This window comes from Pyrus communis, chromosome 8 (genome assembly GCF_963583255.1).
Source record: "Pyrus communis chromosome 8, drPyrComm1.1, whole genome shotgun sequence".
In the NCBI taxonomy this organism is placed as follows: domain Eukaryota; kingdom Viridiplantae; phylum Streptophyta; class Magnoliopsida; order Rosales; family Rosaceae; genus Pyrus; species Pyrus communis.
In genome coordinates this window covers 10,683,911-10,702,832 of record NC_084810.1, presented here as the reverse complement: position 1 = coordinate 10,702,832, position 18,922 = coordinate 10,683,911, and the positions used below count along the sequence as shown (strand labels likewise).

General features: G+C 36.3%; 2 protein-coding genes across 3 annotated transcripts; one reads left to right on the top strand and one right to left on the bottom strand.

Moving 5' to 3' along the window:
- Positions 1–25: 25 nt before the first annotated feature.
- Positions 26–5,712, bottom strand: LOC137742311 (polyadenylate-binding protein RBP47B'-like). 2 transcript variants are annotated; one of them, XM_068482151.1, is made up of 8 exons: positions 5,305–5,712; positions 2,345–2,828; positions 2,085–2,164; positions 1,864–1,994; positions 1,475–1,571; positions 1,159–1,317; positions 848–948; positions 26–414 (listed from the first exon to the last, which is right to left on the bottom strand). In XM_068482151.1, exons 1-8 carry the CDS (start codon positions 5,488–5,490, stop codon positions 324–326), a joined length of 1,329 nt encoding a protein of 442 aa, XP_068338252.1. In that variant the 5' UTR covers positions 5,491–5,712; the 3' UTR covers positions 26–323. The 2 variants fall into 2 exon arrangements, with proteins under 2 accessions (XP_068338252.1, XP_068338253.1); XM_068482152.1 differs by having other exon boundaries at positions 2,085–2,161.
- Positions 5,713–12,815: 7,103 nt separating this feature from the next.
- On the top strand, positions 12,816–17,868 carry LOC137742938 (1-acyl-sn-glycerol-3-phosphate acyltransferase 3-like). The gene is made up of 11 exons (XM_068482874.1): positions 12,816–12,896; positions 13,863–13,985; positions 14,263–14,302; positions 14,393–14,466; positions 14,949–15,008; positions 15,342–15,419; positions 15,503–15,661; positions 15,850–15,975; positions 16,557–16,649; positions 17,307–17,393; positions 17,582–17,868. The coding sequence occupies exons 1-11, from the start codon at positions 12,816–12,818 to the stop codon at positions 17,801–17,803; spliced, it is 1,143 nt and encodes a 380-aa protein (XP_068338975.1). The 3' UTR covers positions 17,804–17,868.
- Positions 17,869–18,922: the final 1,054 nt, after the last annotated feature.

Genomic DNA, 18,922 nt, shown 5'->3' with positions numbered 1-18,922 from the left:
AAAAACAAACAAACAACAACAACATAAAAACCTGTCTTAATACTGTTTTAAACTTAGCAATCATCCTAGCTCATGAGGATGGATGTTTGATAACTCAAAAATCTTAATGCGAAAAATAAGGGTCCCAAACTTAACTCAAAAAGGGGTCCCGTATCGACATAGCCACCGGGTCTCAAACTTTAACACAATTTCATATCGACAGCCTATGATTAGATCCTACGGAATACTAGATCAAAGTGCAGTGTACCGCTGTACTCTTCCCGGCCTCAGTTTCACTCCGGTGTTTATAAGGGCGGTCTGTATAAACACTATGCGAACCATGACTAAGCTTGCTGCGTAAACGATGATGTTCTCAACCACAAGGGCCGGCACAAAATGGCCCTTTCGTGGCACGCGAGGTAAGCTGCATTTAACCTAGCAATCAACCAAGAGAAGCAAACAAGTCAATACACAGTTATGTATATTACATAGTATGATGGTTTCCTCTGTACACCAATGGTGTCGAGAGAATCTAATATTACAATTCACAACAACGATCTTTGAAAGTAGGGAGTATTTGTTCTGTTCTTTCTTGCCTTGGAAGAACCATTAATGCGGGTAACGTAATAGAAAATAAAAATGTCAATGCTTCAACCAAAACTATGTTTGTATGTCATGTGAGGCCATTTTTTAACAGTTCATGAATAATTCCGCAATGGTTGATAGTTGATACGCTGACCTTATCGCATGGTTAAAAGATACAAACCGACAACATATAATTTTATTTATTAACTCGTTCAACTTTAATTTTACTAAATATAATTCAGTTAAAAGATGTTACATTAACAAAAAAGGTGAGAAGATGTACTTATCAACATCTGGTGTTGCCAAGGGATCATCCAACTCTTCTCTCTGTTCAACAGACAGGATAGTACCTCCCACAGTTGCAACATCTTGAACTCCTTCAACCTGAAAACAGAAAAATCCAAAAATACACTCAAAGAAAAGCAAAGAAGTTGCAATCGTTAAACTCCCACGTCAATTCCTTGTCAAGTTGTAGATGAAGTACTCTAGTACCAGCTAGCTAACTGAACAATATGGAAGACTACAAGTTGAAAGTTCTTTGAACCAACAATAGCAACAATCAGGATACATGCGAAACTGAATTTATAGACTTGCCTGTTGAGGATACTGACCATAGCCAGCATATGCACCGTATGCATATAATGATGGATCAGGAGTAGCCCCATAAGCATAGGCATCGTAGCCTTGTCCATAACCATAATATGCAGCCCATTGGTTTGGATCTACTTGCTGACCCCAGCTACCAGGTACATCCTACGATATGACAGTTTTTCAGGTTATACTTGACTATAAATTGTTTTTTATGCATCCGTGAGAAGATGTAACAAACTCGAGTTCTCTTTCATGCATCGTACATCAAGGAAAGAAGAAATATATGGAGAACAACACTCTCATCCAAAAAAGTAATCACCTGTTTCGCTGTTGGGCTCCTGCCCCAAGAAATACGGACTACTTGTTGACCAATCATCTTTCCCTGCATCCTTTGGATAGCTTCTTCAGCAGATGCCCTGTATGGACAGAAGTGAAACCAATAAACAACAAAAAGTAACATTTTGTCTTTCTTGGGGAAGTTGAAAGGCCTGAGAAAAACATTGCAAACATTTTCTTGCCTCTTTCCTTCATGCAATGCCCCTTGTTCAAGCAAAGGAGACACGTGACAGGGGCTAACATAAATAAGCCAACATTCTAACTCTAATCAGCTATGTATTTGGAACCAAGATGGATGGCGAACCATTTTTTTGATAAAAATAAAATAAAGAAAATGGAACAATCAAATGAAGGCTAAAATGCTAAACGAACCTTGTCCCAAACTGTACAAAACCACATCCTTTGCCCACAGGAATCTTGACATAGAAAATCTCTCCAAACTGCATAAAAGTTTGCTTGAGTTCATCCTCCATCACGTTAGGATCCAAGTTACCAACAAAAATCTGCATTGAACATAACCATGTAGATCATAAGAATAATAAATTAGACACAAAAACGAAATAAAGTAATACAGTTAAGCACATCAGACATACTGTAGTGTTGTTTACGTCATAATCTGCTGTTGGAAGCACTGGAACTGCTGGTGTAGTGTATGCTGGAACAGGATATACTGCTGCCAGAAAAATCCACAGGTAAGTGCATAGGATCAGGTTAACTTGACTTTTTTCAAGAGAGCATTGTGGAGACAATAGAAATAATACTACATAAACTTAATACGTGAAACCAAGTAGGAGCACGCCCTTCTGTCCACAACTTGAATTTATTTCTATATCGATATATGAAATGCCCTTACCTTTTGCAGTAGCATATTGTTGCTGAAAACCGGTGGTTTTCTTCGGTGTTGCTGCACTGATACGCATTGGTCTACTTGAGCAATACTGACCATTCATTTCTGACATAGCTCGGTTCCTTTCAGTCTCATCAGCAAACTTGACAAACCCATATCCCTTTGAGCGTCCAGTGTTAGGATCAGTCACAACCTTGGCACCTCTAACTGATGGATAATTAGTTCGAAAGGTTTCTTGCAAGGTATAATCTGTAACATCAGGGGCTAAATCGCCTACAAAAATAGAGTGCTCAGGCGCAGCATCAGGACGTCTTTCCCCAATACCAAAGGAAGCCCAGTTTAACCTAAAAGTTTGTTCAGTTCCAGGCATTTGTGTCCCATTGTAAGCATGAAGAACCCTTTCCGCTGCGGCATGAGAAACAAATTCTACAAACCCATAGCCCTCCGGCTGGCCAGTAATTTTATTACGTATTATCTTTATTGAAATCACCTGCATAAAGTAATCATATAAAAGTACGTAATAGCATCTCCTTTCAGCAGACTGCTATAGAATTGCATAATTAGTTTAATTAAGCCACCTATCAAGCTTGCTTTTTCTTTTTTGTGGATGGGAGTCAGGGACACAAAAACTTAAATTAAACCATATAAATAAGAAATACAACCAAAGATGGATGAGATGTATAAGCTGCAAAACTTAATTCTTTCAAAAACAATATCCACTGCCAGCACCTTATCATCAAAGACTATTATTTCATCCAAACAAATTTAAGCAGAATCCAAAACGAAACACCGCCAAAGGGTATCACCCTCTTATTTGTCCCAACTCCCAAATAAACCTCAACCAGGAAAAAAATAGTCTTGCCCAAACCCACTTCATTCAAGTACTTTCAGTAACCTAATCCAGACTTGGTAGTAAGCCAAAAAAATATGATCAGCACTCTCTACATTACTTCGCATAGGATACACCAACTTGCAAATTAAAGAAGTACAATGTCGTCTATTTGGTGACTACAAACCACACAACAATATGTACTTTAGTTGGTACATCAGTATTTCAAAATCAATTTATATGCTCTGGAATGGGATTAACTGGAACAAAGAATGAAAAGGGTGCAAGGAAAGACTTAATGAATAAGCTAAAATTTTCAGTCCATCCCGGGATCAATCAAATATTAACTAAGCCATGAGTAGACCTGACAATTTTGAAACTCTCTATGTCAAGTTCCTCCTAAATGAATGTTCCAAGAAATGCATGAGAAGGTGAAAGGAAGCAAGAACAGTAATCAGTAATTATGTCAAATCGCAAAGCTTAGCTACACAATAGAGATGCATAGGAGCAGACGAACATAAAAAAACTAGTGTACAGCACTGAAAATAACTATCTGTAGATTATGAACACTCAGGACTGCTGGTCGAGGGGAAGCCCAACAACGAAGTCTATCCCATGAAGATCCAGCCTTCTCCTCCCTTGCTCAATCAAACATCCTTCTACTCCTCTCCATCCCCACCACACAAAAGAGTACCGTGACCCCACATCTCCTAACACTAGAGAGATTATACCTCTCACAGTACAAGAAGCAGCTCGAATGGGCTTCTGGCTTCCCTAAACATCCACAAGATCAAAGGATCAAAGCAATAGGACAAAAAATCAAGAAGTGATCAGAGCTCTCAGCAGCACTTTTGCACATCACACACCAGTGTGGTAAGAGATACTAGTAAGGCTGATTCCTCTTAACCAGATCACAAGTGAACAGCCATACCTTGGGAGGTACCTTGGCCTTCCAAATTGCTTGAAAGGGCTCAATAAAGGGTGTAGATGAGTTGCCTATTCATTTTTACTCATTTTTATTATAAAATTCATACATAACTGATATAAGTAAAGGACCACAGATTGGAAAGATGAATCAACATTTGAAATATCTTCCCAACTGAAGTTTAGTGCAAGTAAACATAAATGAAGTCTATGAATTTGAATATTGGCATTTCTCCCACTCGCTGGTCCAAGTCATATTTCACACAGTATTTCAAATCAAAGTTCCTTATATCATCAAGTCCAAACACAGAGCAAAGATTGATCTAGGTTCCAGAAAGTAAACAATAAAGAAGATGTCAGCTAGCATAGATGGCAATTTCTCTTGATATCATGAATTAGGAATATAATTTCACATTCACCAGGGATTATGGAATGGCAGAAGACGCCCTTCCATTTCATATCCCAAAGAGTTAATAAACCACCAACGGGCCAACAAGTTAAATATCAGAAGAGCGGCCTTGCTTTCTTAACTCTTCTAGAAATAACCACAAATATAATCTAGTAAACTGAATAGAACAGTGGAAATCATACTCGCAAATTCAATTGGTCTTTACAAAAAAAATGGACTATTAATCATCTAGTGGTCACAGGACTCCAATTACAAAGTCACAACATCCAACATATCGTCATCCTCACTAAAAAATTGTCCAGTTACACAGTAGTTTCTTTTCCCCTTGTTTGAGTTACAACGGAAGGGAATCAAACCCTTCACCCAAGCCTAATCCAAACCCATTTCCCACCCACCCTCATCACTTGCGCTAACAAAACAACAATATTCAGCTCTAAAGGCGATAAATTTCCATTTCTTGTAGGCTGCTCAATGCCCTACCCACCATATACCTATAAATTAGCCCAAAATATGTATTCACAAAATTCATGCTTTATCAATAACCAAAGCAAACAATAATATATCAATCAAAGACTTGTCCTACATCAGTTCAGTCTGTCATTGACTCATTGTAACACATATATATTCATCCCTAGAAGAAAGCAATTCCAGGCAACCCAAAACGACACGATGCAGTAAGCAAAACGCAAAATCAAGAGGGAAATACGTTTTTTATTCCAAGTGGATTATGGTCACTAAACTCAAAATTTCCCGTAAAACCCTAACGGATAGTATACAAATGAAGAGAGAGAGAGAGAGACAGACCTCTCCGGTGTGAGCAAAGCAGGTATTGAGGTAGTTTTCGTCGACCCAATACTGTAAATCGCCAATCCAGAGGGTTCTGACCTCCTCCACTGAAGTTGGCTGATTATGATGCTGGTACCCCTGAGACGCCATCGTAGGAGCCGCCGCCATCATACTACTCAGCGGCTGAAGCTGAGCGCTCATCATTTTTCTTAGTTTCTGAAACTATGCTAACTTGGAACCACTGCTTTTCTGCCGGCAACCAGAACAAAGACGGACCCAGCAGCACTCAGGGATAACAACTGTTACGACAGCGTTCTGTTACCCCGACTAAATACACACTCCGTTTTTGCACTTTGCTCAACCGTGGGTGGTGGTCATTGATTTCCGTTGAATTAGTTTGGTTTAATTTATCTAAGATACAAATTTTAAAATTTAAATTCTTATTAAAAGGGATGAGCATCACTCTCATTCCAAAATTAGATCGAAAAATGCCCGAACTGAAAATCTCGAAACCTTAAGTACGCGGAGCTGAACCGATCCCGAAAGTTTCGATTTAGGATTCAAACTCATCTATGTAATTTTTTAGTAATCTCAAACCGAACCGAAAATTTTATATATATATATATATATATTTTTACTTTATAATTACAAATTACTTGGATTGTTGATGGTTAAGATTCAATCTCAATCGTCCATTGTAAACCTATTCCCTCAGACCTCTCTAACTCTCGAATCCATCTTCCATTCAAACTTAAACCTAAGTACCTAACCCTCTCATCTCTCTCGAATCTCGGCTCCGCTCCTCCGTCCACCTTCTTCGATGCGAATCCGGCCAGCCACAAGCAAGCACACCTTCTCCGACACACATAGAGAAGTAAGCACAGATTCTCCGACACACACAAAGAAGCAAGCACACCTTCTATGACGTGAATCCAACACAAATTGAGTCCCAAATTCCAAGTAAGGGTTTCTGATTTTGGGTGGGTTTTTGTTGTTTTCATTTGCAGTCCAATTGCATGTTGATTTATGGATTTGTGATTTGATAGGGTTTCGGGTTGGGTGGATTTTGAATTAGGTTTAGGGTTGCAAGTTGGGTTTAAGGTTGCAGATCTTTGGGAGGGTTTCAGGGTTTAGGTTGCAAGTCAAGCCCAATCCTAAAGTGACTCGAAATCTTAAATTTTTTTCGAGCATCTTGTTTTGGGAATCCCAAGTGTTTGGCTCAGTTTCAAGATATAAAATCGCAACCTGAAATATTTTGGTTTGGGACTCGAGTTGGAGGTTTTGATTTGGGATCCCAACCCGAACCACCTTTAGCGATAATGCTCAGTGACAAGTGAGATAAATTATTAAGTAAGTCACTTAGCATTTCTAATGGAAACGTCAACAGATAAATTTTAAATGTTAATTTGACGACTGACGTGGCAATGTCGAATTTTTTCTTCCTCCAACCCATATGTTTTTTTTTTTTTAAATCATATTTGTAGGACTTATTTAAAAAAAATAAATAAATGGAATAAATTTTCAAAATTAGTCAGACCCACATAATAAAATAAGGTTAATCTTAGTTTACTATCTTGAAGTTTTTTTATTTTCAACATTTCATATGTCAAGTTTTTTTCGTCTTAATTTAGTACCTAAAGTCATACATTCGTTAAGTTATCTGTTAAAACAACCGTTAACCTATAACGAGACGCCCATGTGGATAATGACTGGATGACACGTGTTAATATGGACCAACGTGAATATTAAACAATTAAAAAAATTCTTTTGTCTTCTCCCTCCCTCTTTCCCAGCACATCCTCCTCTTCCTCCTCGTAAATCTCATCTCACTTGCTCAAGATCCACAAGAACACCACTTCCCTTTGTAAAATCCCCCAAAACCATGTTCATACCAAAACCCACCTCCAGATTCGTCTTCTCTACCCTCACCCTCCTACTCCTACTCCATTTCACAACCCCATCAAATCCTCTAAACCCCAAAACCCCATCACAAACGAAACCGAAGACGGAATGACAGCACCGTCGGGAGCGGTTCCGGCTCTAACATCAAGAGGAGCAGTGACAAAGAATAGAAAAGCGAGAATGGGAGGATATGGCGTCATGGCGGGACTAGGTGTTCGATCTGGACCTCCTGATCGACGACCCATACACATTTTGTTTAGATCCAATGGCGTTGACGCCGCCGTTGTGGGTTTGTACTGTTTTTCCCAAATTACTCCACCATTTTGGGGAAGCTAGGGTTTTACATTGAGGATTTGTGAGGGAGTGCCATAAGAGGAAGGGCTAAGACCTAGGTGCTTCAATCCGATCCAAATTTTGTGACATTTTCATAATCTCTGTCATTTGGTTGTGTGGAGGAAAAGAATACAAGGAGGGAGATAGTTGTGTGGAGGAAACTGGCATTTGGTTGGTGGAAGGTTAATTATGCTGGTGCATAGAGAGAAGAGACGGCGATTGGTGGTACGGGTTGGGTGATTAAAAACAGCAGTGGTTGGTTCCAATTGGGAGGAGGTCATGGTGGAGTGAGGGCAGCCTCCAGTTTAACCATCGAATCTATGGCGGTGAGGGAGGCCTTATGGGCCTACGTTGAGAAGGGAACATGTAATTGTGGAGTCCGACTCCCTTAACCTCATCTGCTGACTCCTTAACCTCATCTTTGTGCTAAATGGTAAAGAAATATATGATGCTGCCATTGAAATTTATTAGCACTATAATCAGGCCTATAAATATATGTGCATCCACCATAAAATACCATATCAAAATCGTGTTGAAATGCTTATTGAAATAATAGAATCAAAGTAAGATTAATATAAATTTTTTATTTACAAAGAGCCAGATTGAGATTGTTGTGGGTTTTAAAAAGTTACTACCGGTCATTAATTCTTAAACGGAACACTAATTATTTCTGAAAATGAAAACGGGTATTACATTATTTCTGAAACTAAAACAGTACTACACTATTTATGAAACTGAACACGAGTACTACACTATTTCTAAATTGAACACGTGTAGTACACTCTTTCTGAAACTGAACACGAATATTACACTATTTTTGAAACTGAACACGAGTATTACATTATTTCTAAAACTGAACACAAGTATCACACTATTTATGAAATTGAAAACATGTACCACACTATTTATGAAACTGATTGCGAGTATTACACTATTTCTGAAACTAAATAGGGGTATTATACTATTTATGAAACTGAACTCAAGTAATATACTATTTTTGAAACTGAATATTGGTACTATCAATATAAAATGTATGCACATAAAAATCAAAGTTTATAATAACATGAACCTCCTCTCTTGGCAACTTCAACCAAAACTTCAAATAACCAGAAACAAAAATTTCACAACCAAAATATTATAAGAGGCGAGAAAACTATCTTGTAATCGGTGACACCACCTGATAAGTACATAATGGGCAAATTGTACTATATAAACACATGATAATTTTATCTATTGCACCATTGAGACCTTTAAAATAATATACTTGTTGCCCGTAATTTTCACTTACAAATAAACATGAATACTACTAAACACAATGACATTAGCAAGACAAACCAAAGTTAGCTGAAGGTCTAAACTCAAAATAATAAGAAATATCCAAACCAAAGCTTAAAGAATAATATTTATTTGGTTAAAGTTTCACTCAAGCTTGACAGAATATATAAAATCAAGTACAAGCTCTGTCACCCTAATGCATGTAAACTCAAAACTTCGATTTCGATAACTCGAAAGGCCGCAAATAGAGAGAAAAAAAACAAAAAACAAAATGTAGAGCCGTGCCGCACACAAATAGCTCTTGGCAATTTTGAGATAACAATTCACAACCAAAGGTAAAGCTGATAAGGTTGTAAACACGAAAAATTCCTGAAACAAGAACACGTGTACAAAATATATTTTGTATTAATTAATGATTTTGGGGTTACAATCTCTTTGTAATTTGATCCTCTGATTCGATCTCTGTAAGGTGTTGATTTGTGGATGTGCGATTGATCCAAGGGCCGTCGAGGCTTGATCTTGGATGAACAGTTTGAAGTTTCTTCAAGGGCCGTTGGGGCTTGATCCTGAAGGTTGAGGGAAGTTTCTTCAAGGGGCCTTCAGGGCTTGATCTTTGAAGGTTGATGAACAGGTCTTCAAGGAGGCTTTTGGGCTTGATCTTGAAGGTTGATGGATGAGCGGATCTTCAAGGGCTTTTGGGCTTAATCTTGAAGAATGATTGGATACGTGGATTTGTTGAGGTTGTTGATCCAAAGGGCTGTTGGGGCTTGATCTTAGGATGAACGGATGATGAACGATGAACACTTTCTTCAAGGGCCGTCGGGGCTTGATCTTGAGTTGGTGAAAGTTCTTCAAGGGCCGTTGGGGCTTGATCTTGAATGAGGATTTGACGAAGAACGAAGAGTGCTTTCTTGATCCTTCGGGATTTGCTTGAGAGCTTTAGAGTTTCAAGGCTTCAAGGTTTTGGTGTGATGTAAATTCCTCTCCTTTTTCTCTTGATGGAGAAGCCTATTTATAGGCTTTGAGAGTGAATCACCACCATCCATTTTTTTGGTGAAGTGAGTAGATGTTGTAGGTGAAATAAATAGAGTTGGTAGGTGAAGTAAGTATGTGAGGTTGGTGAAGTAAGTGGAAGTTGTAGGTGAAATGAGTGTGTGATGTAGGTGAAATAAATGGAAGTTGTAGGTGAAATTAATGTGTGATGTAGGTGAAATGAATAAATGTTGTAATTTTAATACATTGGTTAACATTTATTTCACTGAAATTTCGGTGTCTACAAAAGTTTTCTGAATTTTCAATTAATTTTGGTGGCCATAGGAAAGATTGATGAACTTTAGATATTGATGGTGGACTGACATATATAAGAGAAATAATAATAATAATCACAAAAACAAGTTGTGCTCTCAAACCTAACGAGGTCTTCTCGAAACGTGGTTCTAGTTCAACCATGGATCTGTCCACCCGTCCATATAGTAATATAGCATCCTGCGGGATCTGAAATACAACGCCATCATCGACAAGTGAAAGCCTGTGGATATCAGGAAATTGAATTTGATCTTGAGGTTGCCGGAGATTGTGGATGCGAGCGCTTTGGAAGACGTGGATGGCTTTTGTGGTTGCAGAGACGGTGGGTTTATGAGGTACTGAGATGACGTCGTGGCGGACATGGAAGAAGAGGAGGAGTGCAGGCAGGGAGAGAGCAGACGATCTCCAGATGAGAAGAACACCCGTGATGGAAACGGAGAACATAAACGGCCAATACTGACGGTAGGGTAAAATTGGAAGCTCAATAAATTATTTATTTGGGCCAGTCTTTATTGGGCTGGTTTGATATTGTGTTTTGTCCTAACCATTAAATAAAGTTATTCTATGGTATTTTTAATAAAATTCAAAATATTGAAGCCTTTTTCATTTGTTTTCTTTTTTTTTTTTTTAAAAAAAAGGCTTATTAGTCGAAATGTCCCCTGAAACTGCTATTGAGCCTCATTTGATCCCCTGAAACTGACATTTTCATTTTTTTTTTGTCTGACTTTACCTACTTCCAATACTGGACCCTTAAATTTAAGGGTATTTTAGATATTTTAGTTTTTACTCATTTATTTACCTCTAGCCTACACATTAAACAAGTCACAATTTTATTTTTGACAACTCTAAATCAAACGCATAAATTTTGGGTTTTTTTTTAAAAAAAATAAATTATTCAATCAATAGAAAATTTTCGAGCAACAAATCATTGTATCAACCAAAATAAGGGTTACATTTGTTTGTAAAGTCGAAACTTTGCAATTAAGCTATCCTATCCAAAATACTTCTCAAACCTAAAAAATCATTTACAGCAAATGTGCACAGTTTGAAACAAAAAATTTCACATTGTTGAGCACTGATTCCACTAGGCATGAGCTTGTTCAAATTATGCACATTTGCTTTAAATATTTTTTTGGTTTGGAAAGTATTTTGGTAGGATAGTTTCATGGTATAATGATTTTATTGTATGAATATTTATCAATTGCAAAGTTTCGAGCTAATACATGGATGTCTTGCAAGTGAAATAACTTTACGAACAAATGTAACCATTATTTTGATTGATACAATGATTTTGTTGCTCGAAAATTTTCTATTGATTGAATAAATTATTAAAAATGCCCAAAATTTATGCATTTGAAGTAGAGTTGTCAAAAATAAAACTGAGACTTGTTTAGTGTGTAGGCTAGAGGTAAATAAATGTGTAAAAACTAAAATATCTAAAATACCCTTTAAATTTACAGTCCATTAACAGAAGTGGGTAAAGTGAGACAAAAGAGTTGAAAATGTCAATTTTAGGGGGCAAATTAGACAAAACCAGTTTCAAGAGGTAAACTGAGACTCAATGGTAATTTCAAGGAGCATTTCGACTAATAAGCCTAAAAAAAATAAACTAAAAACATTTTATTCTAAACCTTGCGTGACAATGTACTTCGTTGCATAATATTAAAAGCAACAAATTACTTCGTCGTGCAGATTTCTAAACAAAAACAATTTCATAATTAAATAACATTAAAATTACTTGACTTTTGTTTGAGGTTTACTCGACGAAGGCCTTTGTCACCATAAAATCTATGCAATGACATGTTTTCGTTCCCTTGTAGTTTATGCGACGAAGCTATTCTTCGTCGTGCAAATGCTTTTTTCATGAGCTTTGCGTGACAACACTTTTGTGACAAAGCCTTCGTTGCTTAAATTATTAATGGACGAAAATTGTCCTTTTGCGACAAAAACTTTGCTTTGTCGCAAAACGTGTTAATTGTAGTAGTGAGTTTTGACTACGAAATTTGTATAGTCAAGATACATTATTTGTAATCTCATCCCCGCACAAAAAAATGCAAGTATTATCATGTAGTTAATACCAAATGTGTTTAAAATATAATATATAGAAAACTAGATTACCGTCTTTGAAAAATATTTAATTTTCATTATAACCTAATGTTAAATTAAATTTTGAATGATAAAAAAAAAAAAAAAAAAAATCCAATCTGACCACGATTGATAAAATAAATAAGTGATTAGATTCCTTTTTTGTGATTATATAATCTATGTTAGAGAGAGAACAATCTACATGAAACGAATTCATTGTCATGTGATATCCTGATCTAATCCTACAAAGCCAAATGTTGAGGAATTTACATATATTAATGCTTTATTAGACCGGAACACCGTGTGACGGTAAATCTGTTCTATGTAAGTTAATCTCTTATTAGAAACGTGATTATATTTCTCTTTTCGTTTGGAAAAAGAATAGTGACCATTAGAAAATGTCAAAACGCATGCACGTCATGTAATGATGAGTTCCCTTTGTAATAGCACCACATGGAGCGTTTGAAGCGGCTTCCTGTTCGCTTCTCAGACTCTCACGCTGTGTTCTCGTTTCGTTGTGACCCCAAAACGGTCTCCTCTCTGCCTCCCGTTGCATCTGTGTCTCGTCTCCATACTCAAAGCCAAACAGCATTAGCAGCTGCTGCTGCCGCCGCAGCGCCTCACAATCCATGGCCATCCCAGCTATAGTTGCGATTGTCCCCATCGGCGTTCTCTTGGTACTCTCGGGCCTCATTGTTAATCTCTTGCAGGTACGTATCTGATGACATTAATTAAATAACTAAAACTTGCTTCACAAGGAAAATAAATTTGCCATCATTTCTTATTGTTGCATGGATATTGAATGACCCAATTGCATGTTAAGGAGAACGTTGAGATTTTTGAAGCCTAACATATGCCACAACGCATGATGTGAAATAAGAATTTGTGGTTATTCAATGGCTTTATTTCATCACGTAACAAAGAAATTCGAGGTTTCAACCCGTCACATAATTTTGATAAAATGGGTGAATAGTAATACTGATGTTAGTGCTGGGATCTCAAGAACCGACTATAATTTGCATTCATTAATCAATTTGCTCTAAAGCACTATGGAAAGTTTTCTAATTTAACTGGAAAAAGTTGCAAGGATGAATTATCAGAACACTTATTTATATCTAAATTAGAAAATTTTCCATAGTGCTTTAGACCTTCTATCTATTCATCACCATCAGAAAAGAATGACTTTTGGCTCAACATATGGCATCCTTGCTGCATAATTAAGGTCCTCCACTTCCATGCCAAACTTACACGCACACATAGACGCATACAAGAATGTTCAAATATGTAGCTTTGTGTAATTTTACGGAAGTGTACTGTTCTAAGTTGCTGGGTAAAAATCCAGTGGTTAGTTACAAACATATCATTGACTGCAGATGACACTATACCGCAATGATAAAAAGCAATCAAGTCTATGCATTTTGGTGTGGGTTCGATTGTCACTGATCCCCCTCCCTTTTGCAACTAATATGTAATAACAATTTAACCCACTACAACTATAGTTTGTAAAAAAAAAAAAAAAAAAAAAGAAAAAAAAAACAGAAAAAGAAAAAAAAAACTCGTCATTGACTTACATGCTCTATAGATCGTCCCATTTATCCAGTGGCTTATAACATTGTTTTTACCTCACTAAACTAATTAACGGTGTTTTCCATTGATTATTCAATATGCGCTTTCAGATAGTGTTTTCCATCCTTGTTCGTCCTGTATCAAAGAGTATGTATAGAAAGATCAACAAAGTAGTAGCAGAATTGCTGTGGTTGGAACTCATATGGCTCATTGATTGGTGGGCAGGCATCAAGGTGTGCTTCTTTCTTCTAGTTGTTTATGTTCATGCCCTTTATGTCTCATTTTCTCAACCATATAACGGATGTATCTTTTAGTCAATTGTAACCTTGTCGAAATCAATACATACACATCTTTGGAAATTTTCATCTTTGGAAATTTTTTTAGTATGCTTATAATTTGTGGGGTTGACCCTATTGACCCTGCGAGCATTAAGCATTCCCGTGTTTAATGGGTGTACTTGGGTTTTAGATTTTAATCAAGGTCTAACTACAGTTGGAACTTCTGCTACAGGTTGAGTTGTATGTAGATTCAGAAACTTTTCAATTAATGGGTGAGGTGACAATTATTAATATTTTGATGGCATTTACATTTACAAATCTCTCACGTCGACTGACTGTTGCCTTGTTTGAGGAATTTCCAGGTAAAGAACACGCACTTCTCATTTCCAATCACAAAAGTGACATTGATTGGCTTGTCGGATGGCTTGTAGCTCAGGTGCTTATCTTTCCAAATATATCACTAGCAGTCACTTTTATGATGTTAAACAAGCATACTAACTGTTGACAGTATTGATTTAATTTTTTTAACAAACAATATTATCTACTCTAAGAGAAAGGAGGGTGGACGAAACTTCACAATGGATTAGTAATAATCTGATTCAGCTGTTGACAGTATTTTTAAAGCATATAATTTTCTGGCTTCATAAAAAGCAAGATACCATCATAGGGTCTGCGATCTTCCTGCCTCCCTTTGTTGTACTTCATCTGTTAACCTCAAAATACTTTTCCACAAAACCATCTACTCACGCTGTCTCTTGTGTGTTTTTTGTTCTTTTTCCTTATTCAAAACACCTCAGACCTCACCCTTATCATGAAAATGGATTTCAAGTAAATTAAGTTGGCAGAGTTAGAAATTTATTAACCTCTTGCGTCTTTTTATTTCTAGTTCATTTATCTGTATTAATATGTTGTAAACAGCGCTCAGGTTGCCTTGGTAGCACACTAGCCATCATGAAGAAAGAGATAATGTTCATCCCAGTGAGTTTTTACTCAGTATGTATCTTTCCGTTCCTATGAAGTTAGTGAAGGATTTATGTTGTATGTATTTAGTTATGCTTTTTGTAATTGGGATTTAAGAAAACCAGAATAAGGGCTGAAGTATCAATTAGGCCAGAGTAAGTTATTTTCATTGCAAACTATGATTTATAAACTTTTTTTTTTTTTTTGGATAGAACGAATTCGGTTATTTAGTTGAATTCTTGTCACTCTCCTCAATCCAATTGCTATCAACTTGTTGCAATTCCCCTTCTTTTACTCATTAATGTAATTTTGCAAAGTTAGTAAGGGTTGATAAATGGTACATGCACACAGGTCATAGGTTGGTCAATGTGGTTTTCTGAATATGTCTTCTTGGAAAGGCGATGGACGAAAGATGAAAACACGTTGAAGGTATATTTAAATTTGTTTATATGCATATATTTGACACAGTCTTCTTCTTTCTCATGGTATAACTCACGGGTTCTTCATTACAGTCAGGTTTCCGAAGACTAGAGGACTTCCCCGTCCCATTTTGGTTGGCTCTCTTTGTAGAAGGAACGCGATTTACACAGGCAAAGCTAATGGTAGCTCAAGAGTTTGCAGCTTCCAGGGGGTTGCCAATTCCTAGGAACGTCTTGCTTCCACGGACGAAGGTAACTATAATGTGTTTAAAAGTGAAGTTTGGCAGAACTGCTATTTTCCAGATACTTTTAACGGAGCGTTAAAATAAATCAAAGAGCAATAATGCAAAGATGATGCCTTGCCATGCAGAACTGTTGAGATGTATGTTTTTAGCTTCATTATCTTTTCTTTTTCTGAATTTTAATTTTCGTACTTGCAGGGGTTTGTTTCATCAGTAAGTAACATGCGCTCATTTGTTCCGGCAATTTATGATTGTACAGTGGCCGTCCCCAACAATCAGCCACCACCTACATTGTTGAAAATATTAAGACGGCAATCTTCTGTGGTAGGGCAACATAACTCTTTCTGCATATGCTACTTGTTATGAACTTGTGATTAGTTGTTATTATTAACCATTTGTTGCTACTGCAACATTAATCTCGTGTGGAGAACATCACACTTTCGGTAATCAATCTACCTTCCGATGTCATTTTATCTGTTTTAAGATTCTTTTCAAACTACTCCTTCAGTATACGACCACATTAGTTGAATCGGGTCATGTAGGACGTACTTGTGAGCTGTAACCACAACATGTAATTGGACGAATGAATTGAAATTATATGAATTTTATGCATACATGACGTGAAATGGTTATTAGTATATAACCACAATAAACACTTAAGGATGCAACAAAACTAGGAAAAGAAAGGAAGATACAAAGTACTCATGGATATACAAAAACTAAGCAGTACAGACATGAAAAATGGCCTGAACATGTCGATGTATCCTTCTGCATGGTCCTGCTTATGGTGTTTATGCTTATGTTAAAAAAACTGTATCCATTTTGCATGTAGAGCTAAGGCCAACAGTTGTGGGAAAAGGTTCCAAAATAATGTTACTAACTATAAGGAGTTCCGATTGTTGCAGGTAAAATTACAAATCAGGAGACACTCAATGCGGGAGTTGCCAGAAACTGCTGATGGAATTGGACAGTGGTGTAAAGATGTGTTTGTTACCAAGGTATAGTATGGTCATTGATACAACCTTTCTTTTCTTTTCTCTTCTTATCTGGAATTTTCTTATGCTTGAAAACTTCTCATACAAGCAATATTTGGTGAAAGGGGTGTTAGAATATGAGTATGAAACTGAATATTATAGCTGGTTGTAGTGTTTCAATTGATATAGAAAAGTCTTGCTAGAAAGCTTAAAACTATCCTAATTCTTGTAGGATTGTAATTCAGATATGATTTGGATTCATAGTTGGTATCCTATGATGTTTCTAATAGGAGAATTATTAGGATTAATCTATAATAAAAAGTGGCCACTGCTCTCACAAAATATACGCTCAATATTGAACTAAGACCTATTGTTAGTTTGAGTACTTTTGGTTTTGCAAGAGAGAAGGTGCACTGTTTAGAAGTCTGATTTGGCTTCTTCTTCTATTGCTTTCACGGGTTAGTTTGTTATTGTGTTTATTGTATTGTGATTTTAATGCTTGTATAAATTTGTGGTTCATGAGCTTAATCTTTTAACTTATGTTTTCGATAAGTTTAGTCTTACAAGGGGAACTGAACAACGAACCTCAAGTGCAGATCGTAACCACTTGAGCCACAATGCCCTTCCTCGTGACTATATATTTGATGTTTTTTTCTTCTTTTTCAACTTTCCAACTACCAGGATGCCTTATTAGAGAAGAACTTTGCCAAAGGCTCATTCAGTGATCAGCAACTTCAAAACATTGGCAGACCTATCAAGTCCTTAATTGTAAGATTCTTCAACTGACTAAATTACCATTTTTCTCTTTATTACTCTCTTTCAATCATGGAGGAGGAGGTTTCAAACTCAGTGTGCAAGGGGGTGGATGTGATACACTGCCTTGACTAACTAGCCTAAGTCACGATTACTTCCTCTTTCTCGCTCTACTTCCATATTTTTTTGTTACAACTATATAGGTCGTCGTATTCTGGTCGATCCTCCAGGCCTATGGAATTTACAAATTTGTGCAGTGGTCTGCCCTCCTAACCTCATGGCAAGGCATTGCATTTTCAGCAACATTCTTGGTTCTTATTGGAATTATCATGCAAGTTCTCATCCAGTCATCCGAGTCGGAGCGTTATACACCTCTAACAGTACCCCCAAAAGACCCAGCACAGCAGCGACTCATTCAGAAATGATCTTCAAGGATATATATACATATATGAAAAATTAGTAACCGGTCCTTAGTTACTAAGATTCATTAACTGAGGCCTTATTAGTTTTCAGATTTTGATCGAAGTCTCTAGCATTAATTTATTTGATTAATGAATTAATTTACATGAAAGTTGCATAATTTTTTAAATTGATATTAATTGATTTAGGGTTTTAATACTTAGACCTTTATTAAACTCTTAATTAATTTTCAATTCAAAACATTTCCAAAATAAAAAAATTAGAATAAGTTTGTGCCCACTTTTTTTTTTTTAAAAAAAAAAAAACCGGGGACAACTTATCCATCCATTCTGGGAGCCGGGAAGACACAGAGGCATTTCAGCCTCCCTTGGCCACAAGTTTGGCTTTCGCACCAGCAGCGGGTTTCAAACCCAAGACCTCCAATTTTTAATTTGAAGAAAGCCTCGCAATCCGTCATTTACTACTGGGTCACTAGCTCGTGGTTTGTGCCCATTAATTTTTTATAAAAATATTTTCAATTTTTCAATTTTTTTAATCTTAAATGTAACCATTCTTATATTTCAATTTATTATATGTAAAATGTAACATTTTATTAATATAAAATGTGCACATTCTTTTTTTGTCTAAAATCCATTCAATTTTTTTTTTTTTTCTAATCCATTTTATAAGTTGATATGATTACATTCATTTACATTGATTTGAGAATGTATTCATATGAAGTTTAATCAAGGAAATTTACTAATGTTATTAAGCCTAATGACTATTTTTGTTGGTGTGGTGGTACATGTTTTGGTACAATAATTTTTTGATTAATTTTAATGAATGTACCCATATATAATATATTTGGAGAGTATAATTATCCTTTAATATTTTCTCATAAATTATAGCTTTTATTTAAAATCTCATTAATATAAACAACTACAAATTTCAAATTTTAATTTAAAAAAATATAATAACCTACATAAAAAACATTATTACATTAATGTTAGGGACTTCGATAAAAAACTGAATACCAACAAGGTTTTAGTTAAAGAACATTGACAATCAGGGATCGCATCCAAAGTCTTCCATATACATATATACAAGGGTTAATAAACTGGACCCACATAAGTGATGGTCGCAGT

Coding starts and splice junctions, on each gene's coding strand:
- LOC137742311 (XM_068482151.1), bottom strand. CDS start 5,490: ATGATGAGCGCTCAGCTTCAGCCGCTGAGTAGTATGATGGCGGCGGCT. Junction 1,318..1,474: donor GGAGCCCAACAGCGAAACAG/GTGATTACTTTT, acceptor GTCATATCGTAG/GATGTACCTGGTAGCTGGGG. Junction 415..847: donor GCAACACCAGATGTTGATAA/GTACATCTTCTC, acceptor GTTGATTGCTAG/GTTAAATGCAGCTTACCTCG.
- LOC137742938 (XM_068482874.1), top strand. CDS start 12,816: ATGGCCATCCCAGCTATAGTTGCGATTGTCCCCATCGGCGTTCTCTTG. Junction 13,986..14,262: donor ATTGGTGGGCAGGCATCAAG/GTGTGCTTCTTT, acceptor CTTCTGCTACAG/GTTGAGTTGTATGTAGATTC. Junction 17,394..17,581: donor GACCTATCAAGTCCTTAATT/GTAAGATTCTTC, acceptor ACAACTATATAG/GTCGTCGTATTCTGGTCGAT.